Raw genomic sequence first — 16,924 nt, 5'->3', positions numbered from 1 at the left:
GAGAGGAGCAGGCAGGAGCAGACAGGAGCAGACAGGAGCAGACAGGAGAAGAGAGGAGCAGGCAGGAGCAGAGAGGAGCAGACAGGAGCAGAGAGGAGCAGACAGAAGCAGAGAGGAGCAGGCAGGAGCAGAGAGGAGCAGACAGGAGCAGAGAGGAGCAGGCAGGAGCAGAGAGGAGCAGGCAGGAGCAGACAGGAGCAGAGAGGAGCAGGCAGGAGCAGAGGAGTAGCTTTGACAACAAGCTATAGTGAAACTTATCAGAACACGACAAAACTGTCAAAGCCTGCAATTTGCTGATACAGGCTGTATCAGCAAATTGCAATAAAGTAAATGAAGCAACTTACTTTTCTTTCCAGGTGTTCACATCATTATAAATTCAATTAAAATAAACAATGCTACATGAGAAATGTAAATCCCTATATTAAGCTAAGCAGTTTTAAGTCACTGAACAGGAGCATCTTTTACTGAATCAACTTGTTTTCCATATAAATTAGAACACACAAAATGTCATTGCTGAGATACTAGCATTTTCTACTATACGTACTAAAAATATGGGTACATTTATCCTCATCTTGATCAATCTGAATTATTGATTACATTTTATTGATTCTTACTAAAGACAAATAAATATGGCTTTTAATATAAAGAATCATGGACTGCCAGTGTATCTACAGGCAGGCAGTGCAGGCCCCTGGCGCAGTTCACAGGCACGATTTCAGAAGGGTCACGCGTGGTATGGGTGGATCCCTCATTACCATACAGGGGAGACCTGGACACACCCTTCAGAGGAAATAAGAATGGTGATCTAGAAATGTGCACAAGAGGATCTGGTGTTCAAAAGTGTAATTCAGTTATTATTGCTTTATCATGTTCTACATATTGCCCCTTTAAGCACAATTGAAAAAAATCAAAAGGAAATGAAAATGTCCTCTACGGTATTTGAGAGTTTCACATGAGGTTATTTGAGGCCATCATTGTGTAATTATGTATATTTTTAGTCATCATCTACTTGGAAAAACAGAATTCTTCCTGGAGACATTTAATTTCATAGCTTGGTAAACAGCTCATCCAACAGGACAATAAAACTCACGTGTTTGGTCTGCGTCCAAGTTTCTGACTGAGACTGTTATCACACAATCGGAAATTCCATTGAAAAGATTAGTGTACAAATATATCTCAATTCTATTCTCATCTTGATGATTGACACCACATATCACACTGTCAAACTGATTTCCATACCTATTTTCAACTGACTGTTATTGAAAGGCTCTGAGTGGCACATGTGGAGTTCTAGCCACTCGTCACAAAGCCACTTTTCAAAATTAAAACAGAATCTGATGCGTGTTACAGTGAAACCTTGTCCATTAAGACAAAGATAGCAATCCAGTTGTATTGACCCTAGTGCGCCACTTTTCCCTCTTTTTCCCACGTGATCTGCACTTTTGTTGTATTGGCACTTCCTGTCCAGCGGGAACTCCGTTGGTTTAAATGGAGAACGAGGGGAAAGTCCCGCTGCTAAAATATGTTATAAAGTAGATTTATTTGTGTAAAATATCCGATGTTCATGTGACCAACAAGTCAACAATGCAACGATTTCCAAGGCGCCTCGAAAACGGCTTTTTAGTCTGTGTAAAACTTATTTTCTCTGGAGGTCGGCCGCTCTGTGTTCACTAATACAATAGATCAATGATGGCGGTGCCCAGAAGGGGTTCCGGAATAAGGTGAATAGACTAAACTATTACGTAAAACATGGACAAGAAGCAACACACGTGGGAAAAGTTGCAATGATTTGACTGTAAGTTCTGATTGAAAAAGAAAACAACAGCTTAGATCGTGTGAGCATTTGCTAAAATACCTGCTGAACAGGTTCCTACATGTCACATTGAGTTAAATTATACAAGCCTCGGGTCCCCAAACTATAAATATATGGTAGGTATGCGAACTGAGAGTGGGAGCCAGTGCAATCTGTAATCTGCCCTCTGTTTGGAGTTTGGTGTTTGGTGTTTGTTTGGGCGATCTCTAAGAGCAGAATGAGGGGTGAGACCAGTAGGTGCATGTCAGTTCTGCCCCGTAACGTTACACCGGTGAACATGAGTGTGTGTTTGTGCGTCCAGCCTCAGCCCGCCACGCTATTGTCTGTTACTGGGACACAAGTGCTCTTTACGCAAATCACTTTCAAACACACCTCCCAATGGCTCCCCTGAGAGATCCGACTGAAAGACGGGAGACCGGATTCTGCTGTGCACCGATGCTACGGAATGGTTTTGGATTTCATATAAAACTCTTATTTCAGAAAGCCTGGGAAGATTGTCTTGCTTTTACTGTAGACTTAAGAACTAATGGATTCCAAAAGGAAACTTTGCCCAAATCTGCTACAAAAGGTCATAACGACTGTAGCATTTGCATTTGGATGTAGACATTCATGAAATTCTTAAATTTATTGGAATTCTACAGTTCTGACTAACACTTGTTTATTCTGTTAAAGTTATTTAAGTGAGTTAAATTTGAGAATAGGAGAAGTTTTCTATACAAGAAATTAGATCAAACAGTCACAGACAAACAATAGGTAGGGAAAAAGGTTTTTTTTTTTTTTAAATGTATTGCAATATTTTAATATAATTTTGACACAATCATTTCAGTTATATTGATCTTAAAATATGCATACCTTAATATGATTTACTAATAAGCTTAATATTAACAAAACCAATATTAAGAGGAAAAGAATAAATAATAGCTGCCTTTTCATTTAAAAAAACAACACATTTCTGTCAGATGGAGAACCTATGAGTTGTTGTGATACAGTACATTTAGTTTGTTGTAATATCATATTTGTTGAAATATCATATCGTATTATGCGTTTTAGGCATTGTGTATTCATGCTCAGTTTAATGTTGTCCACTGAAGTCTTCATAGCACATGAGATAACAAGAGATCAAAATACATGCTGTATGTCTTTTGTCACTCATTTGCATATTGAAGTGAAGTCGAGGCTAATTGAGACTGAAAAAGGAAAATAATGAATGATAAACTTTTTTCAACTTTTGTATTGTCTAAAACACTACATTGGAGGACCTTGGTGTTCATTTGTAGTTTCTACGGGCGATAAATTCATGATGATTTTTCAGTCAGAAGGCGTCACACGAGCTGTTGCCTCGCCGCCGTTTATTAAAAACAACGCATAAAATTGAAAATGAAAAGGGAAGATACTTCAAGGAGACAGAAGTTATGGGTTTTGATCCTTATCTACGGCGGCGAGTTGCTGCTTGTTGCTGCTTGGCGGGGACAACAAACTTTTGTGAACATTTCCATCTGCTCTTTCTTGTCCACAAGCTTTCTGCCCCGGACACGCCCTCTGCCCCGGACACGCCCTCTGCCCCGGACACGCCCTCTGCCCCGGACACGCCCTCTACCCCGGACACGCCCTCTGCCCCGGACACGCCCTCTGCACTGGACAAGCCCTCAGAGTTTCTAGTACCTGTACTTGAACAATACTTGGTCATTGGTACCAGTACATTTCCTCTATTCAGTATTATCTAGTATAACAAATAATAATGTTAATAAATACAATTTATTTCAGGAAAACTCTATTTTTTTTTTTTTTTTTTTTTATTAATTTGTGGTTTGGTGTAACTTTCTATTGTGCTCTTCCACATCCAAGTTCCAAGTTTATCTGTTTTCATCTCTTCGAGGCAATTTGTATCAGTTGAAGAACTTTATCTTGTGGTGATAAACCTTACATTTGCATAACACAAATACATCTCTTGTCACTCGAGTAGCTCATGCCAACGTTAGGTCCAGCCTCAGATCCACTGCTAATAAATGGGACAATGGGAAAGTACCACTGCGTCAGAGCAGAGTCGTGGCTCATCGGCAATTTACATAATAAACATTGCCTTGCTTTAAAACATGCAATTTGTGACTAATGCTATAATGGCTAGCTTCTTTTGTTTGGATTGCAGTTGTAACAATGGAACAGCATAATTGTTGTGTGGCTAATTGAAGTTTAGTGCATGTTTCCACAACAGTATCATTATCTATAGGGTAACTTTATCAATATGGCTGAATCAGGTCTACACAAGAACCAAGCCAGGATAAATAAAATAAAATAAAATAAAATAAACTTGATATATTGAGCATCCCCAGTGGGCAGAATCCCTTGTACAAAGCCATGGACTTGGTCGTAAACTGGTTGGACCACTGTTGCACTGTTGCTACGTCTCCTGGGTGCTGAGTGCAGAATACACTGGTCTCAATCAGGGCTCCAGCGTCAGAGCGGCTGAGTAAACTATAGCAGAGGTGTGTTGACATAACAGCGCGCCCTGTTTGAACAAACAATACGCTTATGTCAATTAGCCTTGATGCTGCGCGGGGAAACTGTCTACACAGCTTTAATTGCCTTGACAATGGATAAAATGAGCCACTTTGGGCATTAAAGACTGATATGTGCTTCATGTTTTATATAAACTAAAGCAGGACCCCTGAAGAAGATCTTTCTATTGAACTTATTTTGGCCCGCCCACTTTTCCCTCTTTTTCCCACGTGATAACCACTTTCATTGTAATCGGTCCAGTGAGAATTCTGTTGTTTTAAATTGAGAAAGAGGGAAAAGTCTCTCGGCTAAAATATGCTACAAAGTAGATCGATTTGTGTAAAATATCAAATGTTCATGTGACCAATAAGTCAACACAGATTCTCTGGGCGGCTTTTTAGTCTGTGTAGAGCTTATTTTCTCTGGAGGTCAACAGCCCTGTGTTCACTAATACAAGATAAGATAAGATAAGCCTTTATTTGTCCCACAATGGGGAAACTGGTATCAAGCAGCATTTAGTATTAAAATCTAGTTTGAATTGATTGATTTACACATTACTGTGAGTAGAACCGCCCCTAGTGTTTAGCTCAAGGAGGAACACAACAGAATGAACATGTTCTCGGGTGAGGCTCAAACCGGCTTTCGTTTTTTGCTATATCAATGATTGCATCTTTGATACTTGATGCGGTATATTGTGCAGCCCTCGTTCAATAACTAAATGAACCAGATCCATGGCACTAAATACATAACATAACCCTACTTTAGTAACTTTTTTCTTACATTTGCCCTCTACTCCCCCTGCTGGTGACTTCTACACACTACATCCCATCATTAACACTCCACAGAGTTATTTAAAATGGCTGTGCTGAGGTGTAAACACGAGCCCACCTGGTATACATCAGCGACCTTGGCTTTGATGGCTTTCTCTCACTCCTAATGAGCCTGCTGTATACTCCCACATGTTCTGTACATTACCTCCTCCTCACCTCAGCCCTCAGCCCTCCCCTCGCTCGCTCTCGGACCTGGGGGAGCAGACACGGGCCCTTGTTGGGTGTTGTCTACAGCTGGAGATGGATCTGGTTACAGAGACACTCCCTGTACTTCTCGTCCTCCACAATGTAACTACACTTTTACTCAAGTTAGTCCTAATTTTCTTATGTAACGGGAGAAGTGTCTGAAGTACCGAGTTGTCCACTTTGTCAAACATGTTTAGAAAAATATCAAATTATCAGATCATTTTTATATTACAAGCAAATAGAACAGAACAAGACAAGGGATTAGCCAATAAAACAAAACAAAACAATAAAATGTCAGTTAAATGTCCCCTTATGTATTGGCCCCATCTATTCCAGTGTAAGGTAAATGTGTATTTTTTCCATTTTGTGTTGCTGTTGTTTTAGTTCAGCCATTGACAGTCGGTCGGTTAGGTTCCTGTCACCCATTCCATTTCTTTATTATTTTTTTTCCTGCAGCCAAAAGTACCACATCCACATCTACGGTATCTATCGTTTTTATCTTATCTTATCTTGTTTCCATTACAGGTATTTTATGTCCTGGATACATAGTAGTTGCGTAGTAACTTGGGATGTTTTTCACCAATGAAATGCCATGGACTGGCTCTTTCTAGGGCTGTAGTCGACGAAATAAGTTATTGATTGACTAAAGACATGTCCTGTGATTTGTTTAATTGACTAAAAGAGGGTGTGGTGTGGCACTGGTCAAAGCACTTAAGACGTTTAGGACCTTGAGAAAAAACATCAGAGAAACAGCATTCATAAAACAACTTCATAAGTGAAAAGGCCTGGCCAGTCAATCCAAAAAGGCGCTATCGACCAATGAATTGTCTAAACAACTAAATCTCCCTCCTTGCAAACTGGGAGATGGTGAGGGACTCTTACTTACGAGGCCCACGAGTTCAACTGTGTCGTGTTACAACAACAATAATCACCACAAAAAGGATCTGAGGCTAACAACCCCATAAACTATGTATACCTTTGGTACAGGTTAAATTTGACAGTATTCCATTATTTAACATGTTAAAGACATTCCAGTGAGTTTCAGAATGATAAAATATTAGGACTGTTGCTCAAAACAAGTCTGGCAATGATTTATGGACTTGAAACCAAGTATTTTTTGAGGCTCAGAGAGGGAACAGAGAAGACAAGCTTGCAAACAGGAATAATGAAATAACTGTGAATGAAGCTATATAAAACTCCAGCTGTGTTTTTGATGATGGAACAATGTTATATCATGGCTATAAGCTCAAAATGCCATTTTGCATAATATATGTCCTTCAAATCAACTTTACTTGAATGATCTTTAAAATAACCCAACTTTCACTGTTTGAACTGTACTTTCTCAGCCCTTCTCTTCTGACTTTCTCACATACACAGGAGCAGGATCCAGCGCACCAATCATCTTCCAGCGTGCACACCCACCACACTTACACAATCACCCACTCGTCCAGGTAATAAAACTATAGGGCGAGAGAGACGCACAAACCGGTAGAGCCACCTCACTTCCAAACTGCACAGTTTGTTTATGCATAATTATAATCGTCAACCGTCTTTTTTACTATGCTGAATTTTCTCATGCCTCAGCTATGCCTCATATATCTTTTATAACATGGCTCTAACTTCCCCCTCAATACAGCCTTTATTTCTTTCATGCTCTTGCTTTCTGAGGCTGGAGAGTTTTATTGTCTGTTTGAAATCACTGGATGTGCCGCGGGGTAGGGCTGGGGCCCACAAGAAGAAGGCACAAGACTGAACCAGGGAAAGTGGATGATATGGAATAAGTACGTAATTGAGAGAAGATTGGGTCAAAGGGTTTGCAGCGTTGGTTCATTGGGGAAAAGAAAGTAGAGAGGAATGTATATATATATTTGCATATTGCATGAGTTAAAACTTGTTTCTATTGGTGTTCAAACAGAGACAGTTCTTTGTTCTTGTCCAAGCAGAAAAGCATGTACATTCCTTTACATTGAGACAGGCCTATCTTATATCAAGGGCATACTCTTGGTCAAGATATTAAGCCTACTAAAAAACATTTGATATTGGCCTAGTGTAAGTTGTTTCAATGGTTTAATCCTGTTTAAACTCCAAATATTGTAATTGACTGATGTAAAAGGATGACGATGACCTATGCAAATGAAGGTTGAATATTGGTTTGTAAGTCTGATTTAGCAAGGCCATTATTCTTGCATTATATTGACTTTTTTAAAGTTGTAAGATATGAGAACCTTAATTTGTTTCAAAAATTGGTAAATTATAACGTTGCAGTTGCTAAGAAAAGCACTAGCATCAAAATTTGAAAGATAAATAACAATTAAAAATGTGTCTTAAACCTATCCATGGGTTTTATTACACCTTTTGAATGGGAAAAAGTGCTCAAACCAGGAACCAGGGAGCTGAAATCCATGAATAAGCCTTCTTTGTATGTGCATAACTTGGCTTTAATACATTTCTCAATTGAATAATGTTCTCATATTATCTTTTCTAAAACTACATATATAAATGTACTGATGGCCAAAAAAACTTATTGATCCATAAATGATTTATGACATTACCCTATTAGACAAGTAGGCACAGGTAAAACACGCCTCAGTCATTTAAAGTGGTTTGGTGCAGCCAATTTGCTGTGGCAAGAAGAGAATGGCATTTTAGGCATTTTTGCACCAAAATGGAGGCTGTATTTCATAAGGTGATGTCAGACAGACAAATGTATGGGTTTTAGCTCATATGCAACATGTTGAGGACTTTTTCCCCTTTCAAAAGACATAATAGTTTGTTTAAATTGTTAATATGGCAAGGGTCTTAATTTGTCATCATTCTGAAAATCATGGACAGATATACAGACTGATACTGGGGTTTGGGGGTGTCATGACAAATTAGACACTTTCCCGTTTGGCTTCGCGCAGGTGACAGGTATTTTCAGACAAAGAAATGGGAAAAGCGGCTCATATGATGCTAATTGATGCAAGGCGGAGATTAGCTCTATGTCCAAGGTCCTAATTGTAATTGACGCGCTTACCTTGAGCCTTAATGGTGTTTCCCGCCAGCAGCGAGGCAAGCAGCAGCAGCCACAGGTATGACATCATGGGAACACGGTGTACCGGGCTGTGGGCGAAGGGCGAGCCGCTTGGAGGTGTCCGTGTGGCGGGTTGTGCTGTGGAGGTACGGGTCCAGAGCCAGGTGCAGCAGCAGGGTCACAGGCGGCGGAGGCGGCGGAGGCGGCGGCGCGTTCACGGCGGAGGAGAAGCCGGTGAGAGGAAGTGGAAGGCGGGGGTAATTGTGTCTGTGCGGTGCGCTCTGCCGCGGATGGTTCCGGAGCTCAGTCTGGATTGGAGGAGGCTGGCAGCGGGCTTTATTAACGGGGGCGGGTCCGGTGGAAGCACGCTGGGCTGGAGCGTGCGTTTCACTCGGTTACCGGGATAATATTGACTGTGCTTAAGCTTGCCTGCCGGGGGAAGCTCGTTAGCCGAAATATTTTTAATTAGTTCAGGGTACATTCTGACCCCTTTTAACAGTTGAACCTCTCCCTGTTGTATTGTTTCAGTTTAAAGGTCAAAAATATACCTGAAGCTGAATACTTCAGGCATACTTTTCCAATTTTGACCATTGCAGTTAAGCCAATCAAGCAAAAGGCCATTTTATGTTTAACCAGAAGAAAGTTAAGTACTGTTGCTGCAAAATAATTAAAAGTACAAAGTAACAAAATCATCCAAATCAAGTAAGAGTTAAAAATATTAAACTATTACTCAGGTAAGAGTAACTGTCTGGACACAGCATATAATTTATGATTTAATTAAGTTAATTTGAATGGAACATCAAAACATTCAATAAAGCACAAAATCTGGACTTGTCAAAGGATGGACACTAAAGACGAAAACCTGAAGGAATGAGCAAGAAACACAAATGTTCAAATTATTTCATATTGTTGACATTTTGTCACATGCAAATTTACTCATAAAGGGAAGAGGAACCAACACTGTATAATATACTGCTCAAGTTGGAGTACTTGTAAATGTAAATCAGTACTACCCAGCTTTGGAAATAATTTCTCTTCAGGACTATTTTAAAGCTTTAATTTGAATGGTGGACAGATATGACATGTTTACTATACAAAAGTATATATTTAGTCCATATAAGCCAATGGAAGGTAAAAGAGGGAATGTCACCTTGGTTGGGGGTCAGATTCTCTAATACTTTGGCCAGCAGTGGCTCAGTCGTTGAGAGTATGAATGTTGATGGTCATGTTAGACCGAATGTACTCACATAATTCAAAGAGCACGTCTTACGCAAAATGTATTTTTCTGTCTTTTAATCATGTCATAAAATTGTTCACTGATCAAAAACATAGCTGGAGTTAGAGTTGTGTTTAGCTTCAGTCACACTTTTTTTTTAAATGAATCTCGTTTTTCTTAGCTCGTCTTCTCTGCTCCTTCTCTCAGCCTCATAAAAACACTTGGTTTCAAATGTCTGTGCTGTGCTGTTTTTAGTTCATAAATCGTGACCAGACTTGTTCTGAGCATTGCTGCTGTGTACATTAGCATGTTGGGACAAGCTAGTTTCCTTTTCTCTGCTGCCAGTAGATACAAATCCTGACGGAGTGTCATGTGTGGTTTTCAGCACATACATTATTCTAAGTTGTATAACATGAGACAAACAGAAGTAAAGGTAGAGCACGTTTGAAGTACACTAACAATACAAGTAATGCAGAATATGTGTATCTTAACAGTGTACTTTCACCTTTTGTCACCTGTAGATGGTTTGATTGCTCCCTCTGCCTCAGGGCAGGTGTGGCTGTTGGTGAGCCACCTCTGAGTCACATGGGAACAGTCAGTGACTCAGACTCAAGGAGCTTCCCACATTTCCATAAGCAGTCCCATGATAATAACAGATACTCAGATTAATCATGTCAAACCAGATTCACATTTGTGTCACATCTTGATCTTAGTCATCATCAAACCCATTTCAATCACAAGCTGGTCTCAATTAACAAACCATAATGGCTGCGATTATGAATTCCTCTTTGGAAACAGGAGACTTTGACTCTGTCTCCTCAGGTCGTATGCAGTATAAAAGCTGCAAACTCTGTGCTCAGGTCAGTTTGATCTGGTGATACAGGCTCAAAATATTAAAATTAATTTGTTTTCTCAAATGAGTAAATTCTGTTTTCCCCAAAAAGGGTTTTGTAAATGCAAATCAGGCCGCATCATGCAGTCTTCATTAGGAAATTATTGTGTCTCTTGCAAACTTGTAAGAAAAGAGCTGATTGGCTGGAGCATGGAGGCGTCATGTTTCTGTCTGAAAAGCTGCTCTAAAGTAACAAAGGAACAGGTTTGGTACATTTGAATATATATTTCCTCATTTAAAAACCTGACATATTCTGAGAGAAAAGGTTTTATGACTCAGATAAAGCAAGATAAAGCAGTAGACCAAAAAATTAAAACAATTCTTAAATGTATGTTCTCAAACTAATGACAACACATTTCACTAAAACAGTTGCTCAATTCCCCCTGACATGAACAGAGGTAGAGGTAATTCCACAACTGTTTCCTAGCAACCATACTGAAAACTAAGGCAAAAATCCATATAAAGTACACAATGGTTAGGATATGATTGATAATAAAGCACTTTATTTTGTTAAATGATAGTTTAAAGTCTCAGAAAAGAGTGGATGTGCATTTTGGATGTTATGCCGACAATTGATTCCCAGAGACTTTAATTTTTATTGACAAACTGCAAATTGACTGATGTAAAACTATAATACATATTTACCACAGGAACGATCACACCCAGTCATAATCACACAGCGTTCCAAATTATTATGCATAATGTTATAAGTGTCATAAAGGTGTGTTTTGTTTGTTTTCCAGTGAAACTCGTGGATGGTTTTGTGTCTCAGGGCTCTTTGGGTCAGTGTTATATTAGTTTGCCAGGTCCAATTAAAGGAGAAACTACTTGAGAAGGACGTTCCACATTATTAAGCAGACCATCATTTTCAAGCACTATGGGAAAGAAAAAGGGAATTGTTGAATGCCTTGGACAAGGTAAGAAAACCTTAAATATTTCACCATAACTTAAGCGTGATCATTCATCGTACTATTAAGAGCTTTGTAGCACACACACATTTGTGCAGAAAAAGACACAATGAGGAAGGTTTCTGCCAGACAAATACATTGGATTAAGAGAGCAGCAGCTAAAATGCTGCAAACAGGTATTTTAAAGCAGCAAACAAAGCAGCAAAAAGGTATTTTAAAGCAGCAAACAAAGCAGCAAACAGGTATTTTAAAGCAGCAAACAAAGCAGCAAACAGGTATTTTAAGCTGCTGTTGCCTCTGGACATAAAGGTGTAGGATCCTCCAGATGCATAAACCTTCTATTCGGCCCTTAACCAATGCTCAAAAGGAGAAACAGCTCCAGTGGGCCAGAAATCCATGAAGACTCCTTTTCAAACAGTCTTGTTCACTGATGATCACTCGATGGTCCAGATGGATGGAGGGTTGGATGGTTGGTGGACGGCCACCATGTCCCAACAAGGCTGCGACATCATCAAGGAGGGGGCGGAGTCCTGTTTTGGGCCGGAATCATGAGGAGAGAACTGGTCAGCCCCTTGTGGGTCACTGAAGCGGTGAAAATGACCTCTGTAAAGTATATGGAGCTTCTGACTGACCACTGTCTTCCACACAACTCCAGGTGTGGCCCCTCCACCCCTGACCACAGCCCTATTGAGAACCTTTGGAGCATCCTCAGGTGAAAGATCTATGAGGACAGGAGGCAGTTCACATCCAAACAGCAGCTCTGGGAGGTTATTTTCACGTCCTGCAAATTCAAGCAGAAACTCTCCACAAACTCACAAGTTCAATAGCTGCAGGAATTGTGGAGCTCCTGTCAAATAAAGGCTCCTATGTTCAAGTGTAAATATGACCTGCTAATGCTTCTTATTTTCAGTTCTTATATAACAATAACATGGTTTGAAGCTCTGTTGTGCATAATACTATGGAACAGTGCATTTTAAGTTTTTATTTTAAAAAAAGGTTTGTTCAAAAGGTTTGTTCAAATCGTACTCTGAAGGATGATGGCTTGAACATGTTGATGATGAATGTCATTTATATTGACTATTTGGCAAAATCAGAGAAAAATCTAAAAATATCATAATTTGATCTCATAACAGGCCTTATATGATAATAAGATAAGATAAGCCTTTATTTGTCCACACAATGGGGAAATTTCGGTGTTGCACTTAAGTAGATAAAACCGCTTGCCAAATTGAAGTTTGCGAGAGCGCGCGCGTGAGCTTCAATGTTTTATGGAGTATTTCATTGTATAATAACGGTAAAAAAATAAAGATTTCTACTTCGCGGATTTCGCCTATCGCGGGTTATTTTTGGAACGTAACCCCCGCGATAAACGAGGGATCACTGTACAGAAGTAGGAGAACAGATAAGTTATAGGAAGCTTTAAAAAACACTCTTATTAGAAAAAAACTCTTATAAACAAAACTCCTACAGGACCTCTCATATTCTTAATAAGAATAAAATAAAAAAGTAAGATAACATAAGACAAATAATAATAATAATTAAAGCCGCAAGCAGCAATGATCGGCCCTTGCCACGCCGCCACCGCCACGCCGCAAGAGGAGGGGGCGCTAACGCGCCCCAATGGTCCTTTTATTACGCCTACTGCTGAATCTGTGACGCTCTCACATCTTCTCCCCTTTGTTTTACCATCAAAAAACAATTTTATTTTGAATTCTTGGCAAAATGTTCGGCTTTACCGCACAGAGACCGTGACTTTTTGAATAAAAATGTGGATAACTTTTGATGGTCCACCCCTGAAGATGAGTCTCACCAAATTTCAGGTTAATATGGCTAACGCCCTGGGAGGAGTTTGTGAAAGTATAAAGTGTAAACATGTTTCCCCTGCGCGATGACCACTTCGCGGTCGTCATCCCAATGTAAAGTGCTCGTTTAGTGCGCACTTTTGCACGGGCTTCGCCCTCTTACAAGGGTAATGTTCCATTTTCCTACTACTGATTAGTATGCACGGGGCGTGCGTGAGTGAAAGCGTGCGTTAGTGAGTGTTTGAAAGTGGGCGAGCGCTTCGCGCTCGATTTTGTGCGCACTACGTGCGCACTTTCGCAGCCGTGCTTCGCATGGCCTTACGGGACTAATAGGCCTCTCGCCAGCTTGTGGCGCTCGGGCCTAATAATAGTAATCGTGGCAAAGTAAATACTCTTATTTACAGCTTGATCTAAAGAACTAATTGTTTAATCAAACAAATAATCTCTTGACTAAAAGATTATCAATCTAATAGTTAGTTGCAGCCTTTCTTACAATTAGTAACTGACAAAAAGTCCTATGTATGACAAATTTCACTAACTCCTTTGACTATTTTGTATGAAGAGGTTTTACTGCCAGATAAAAAATAACTGTGTCCACCGCACTAACGCCCTTAATATCATCAGTGAACACTCGTCTGACCTCTAGGTGGCACTCACTGGAGAAGCTCCGCCGTTACAAACACTTTTGGACAGAGGTCAGAGATCATTCTTCCACACCTAGACAAGGCTCTGGAATCATGTCCCTCTTATCAGAATCAGAAAAGGTTTTATTGCCATTGCCAATGAACAGAATTCACAAACATAGGAACTTGCTTTGGTGCAACATAAAACAATGAAAAATGATAAAACAACCTTAATAAAATCAAAAAGAAAAACTATTTAATCTGCCATAGGATAAAAATAGGCTTACCATGTGCACAACATTTACAGTTGAATTTACATATGTAATGCAGAAAGTGAACAGTGCAGTGAGTGATGGATTAAATTATTGTTAAAGTGACAGTGTTCCAACATCAGAGGGAAACATGATGCTGCAGACACAGTCAATAACAGCTTCATGGCATCAGAGGACAGCGTGGTTTCCGGGTTTTGTCGTTGGAGTGAAAGGCCTGCAATACTGTATAAATAGTCCTGCTTTAGTCCTTCTTTAGTCCTGCTTTAGTCCTTCTTTAGTCCTGCTTTAGACCTGCTTTCGACCTGCTTTAGTCCTGCTTTCGACCTACTTTAGTCCTGCTTTAGACCTGCTTTAGTCCTGCTTTAGTCCTGCTTTAGTCCTGCTTTAGTCCTGCTTTCGACCTGCTTTCGACCTGCTTTAGTCCTGCTTTAGTCCTGCTTTAGACCTGCTTTTGTCCTGCTTTAGTCCTGCTTTAGTCCTGCTTTAGACCTGCTTTAGTCCTGCTTTAGTCCTGCTTTAGTCCTGCTTTTGTCCTGCTTTAGTCCTGCTTTAGTCCTGCTTTAGACCTGCTTTAGTCCTGCTTTAGTCCTGCTTTAGTCCTGCTTTAGTCCTGTTTTGGTCCTGCTTTAGACCTGCTTTAGACCTGTTTTGGTCCTGCTTTAGTCCTGCTTTCGACCTACTTTGGTCCTTTTTTAGTCCTGCTTTAGACCTGCTTTAGTCCTGCTTTAGTCCTGCTTTAGTCCTGCTTTAGTCCTGCTTTAGACCTGCTTTAGACCTGTTTTGGTCCTGCTTTAGTCCTGCTTTCGACCTACTTTGGTCCTTTTTTAGACCTGCTTTAGTCCTGCTTTAGACCTGCTTTAGACCTGCTTTAGTCCTGCTTTCGAACTGCTTTAGTCCTGCTTTATACCTGCTTTAGACCTGCTTTAGACCTCCTTTAGTCCTTGTCAAAACGAGCGAGGAGTCTGTGTTAAGGTTTAGCTTGTGTTTAATCACACATTGTATTAACAGCAGTACAACGTGACCGCATTAACAGAGCGGAACTACTTCTGTATATCCGTACCATAAGGTGGAGCATACGCACTGTTAATAAGTACGGCAACTGGCAGTAAGCAAATAGCAAACACATAATCATTACTAGAATGATCTACAGTCATGTTTTAGTCCTGCTTCAGTCCTGCTTTAGTCCTGCTTTAGTCCTGCTTTAGTCCTGCTTTAGTCCTGCTTTAGTCCTGCTTTAGACCTGCTTTAGACCTGCTTTAGACCTGCTTTAGACCTGCTTTAGTCCTGCTTTAGACCTGCTTTAGTCCTGCTTTAGTCCTGCTTTAGTCCTGCTTTAGTCCTGCTTTAGACCTGCTTTAGACCTGCTTTAGTCCTGCTTTAGACCTGCTTTAGTCCTGCTTTAGTCCTGCTTTAGTCCTGCTTTAGACCTGCTTTAGACCTGCTTTAGTCCTGCTTTAGTCCTGCTTTAGACCTGCTTTAGACCTGCTTTAGTCCTGCTTTAGTCCTGCTTTAGACCTGCTTTAGTCCTGCTTTAGTCCTGCTTTAGACCTGCTTTAGTCCTGCTTTAGACCTGCTTTAGTCCTGCTTTAGTCCTGCTTTAGTCCTGCTTTAGTCCTGCTTTAGACCTGCTTTAGACCTGCTTTAGTCCTGCTTTAGACCTGCTTTAGTCCTGCTTTAGACCTGCTTTAGACCTGCTTTAGTCCTGCTTTAGTCCTGCTTTAGTCCTGCTTTAGTCCTGCTTTAGACCTGCTTTAGACCTGCTTTAGTCCTGCTTTAGACCCACTTTATTCCTTCTTTAGACCTGCTTTAGTCCTGCTTTAGACCTGCTTTAGTCCTGCTTTAGACCTGCTTTAGACCTGCTTTAGTCCTGCTTTAGACCCACTTTATTCCTTCTTTAGTCCTGCTTTAGTCCTGCTTTAGACCTGCTTTAGACCTGCTTTAGACCTGCTTTAGACCTGCTTTAGTCCTGCTTTAGACCTGCTTTAGTCCTGCTTTAGACCTGCTTTAGACCTGCTTTAGTCCTGCTTTAGTCCTGCTTTAGACCTGCTTTAGACCTGCTTTAGTCCTGCTTTAGACCTGCTTTAGACCTGCTTTAGTCCTGCTTTAGTCCTGCTTTAGACCTGCTTTAGTCCTGCTTTAGTCCTGCTTTAGACCTGCTTTAGTCCTGCTTTAGACCCACTTTATTCCTTCTTTATACCTGCTTTAGTCCTGCTTTAGACCTGCTTTAGACCTGCTTTAGTCCTGCTTTAGTCCTGCTTTAGACCTGCTTTAGTCCTGCTTTAGTCCTGCTTTAGACCTGCTTTAGTCCTGCTTTAGTCCTGCTTTAGACCTGCTTTAGACCCACTTTATTCCTTCTTTATACCTGCTTTAGTCCTGCTTTAGACCTGCTTTAGTCCTGCTTCAGTCCTGCTTTAGACCTGCTTTAGTCCTGCTTTAGTCCTGCTTTAGTCCTGCTTTAGTCCTGCTTTAGACCTTCTTTAGTCCTGCTTTAGACCCGCTTTAGACCTGCTTAAGACCCGCTTTAGTCCTGTTTTAGTCCTGCTTTAGTCCTTCTTTAGACCTGCTTTAGTCCTGCTTTAGACCTGCTTTAGTCCTGCTTTAGACCTGCTTTAGTCCTGCTTTAGACCTGCTTTAGTCCTGCTTTAGTCCTTCTTTAGACCTGCTTTAGTCCTGCTTTAGTCCTGCTTTAGTGCTGCTTTAGTGCTGCTTTAGTCCTGCTTTAGTCCTTCTTTAGACCTGCTTTAGTCCTGCTTTAGTCCTGCTTTAGTCCTGCTTTAGTCCTGCTTTAGTCCTTCTTTAGACCTGCTTTAGTCCTTCTTTAGACCTGCTTTAGTCCTGCTTTAGTCCTGCTTTAGTCCTGCTTTAGTCCTTCT

General features: G+C 40.6%; 1 protein-coding gene across 1 annotated transcript in view; it reads right to left on the bottom strand.

The window, feature by feature from the left end:
* Positions 1-8,642, bottom strand: part of LOC140359345 (uncharacterized) — a 45,274-nt gene extending 36,632 nt beyond the window's left edge. Inside the window, exon 1 of the mRNA XM_072444228.1 lies at positions 8,342-8,642. Within this exon, the coding sequence (XP_072300329.1) occupies positions 8,342-8,408 (67 nt within the window). The 5' untranslated portion in view covers positions 8,409-8,642. The remainder of the gene's footprint in view (positions 1-8,341) is intronic.
* Positions 8,643-16,924: the final 8,282 nt, after the last annotated feature.

The sequence above is a fragment of the Eucyclogobius newberryi genome, unplaced genomic scaffold (genome assembly GCF_026437365.1).
Source record: "Eucyclogobius newberryi isolate DKJ021-1_F unplaced genomic scaffold, fEucNew1.0.hap1 SCAF_14, whole genome shotgun sequence".
Taxonomy (NCBI): Eukaryota; Metazoa; Chordata; class Actinopteri; order Gobiiformes; family Gobiidae; genus Eucyclogobius; species Eucyclogobius newberryi.
This window is presented reverse-complemented; position numbering and strand designations above follow the sequence as displayed.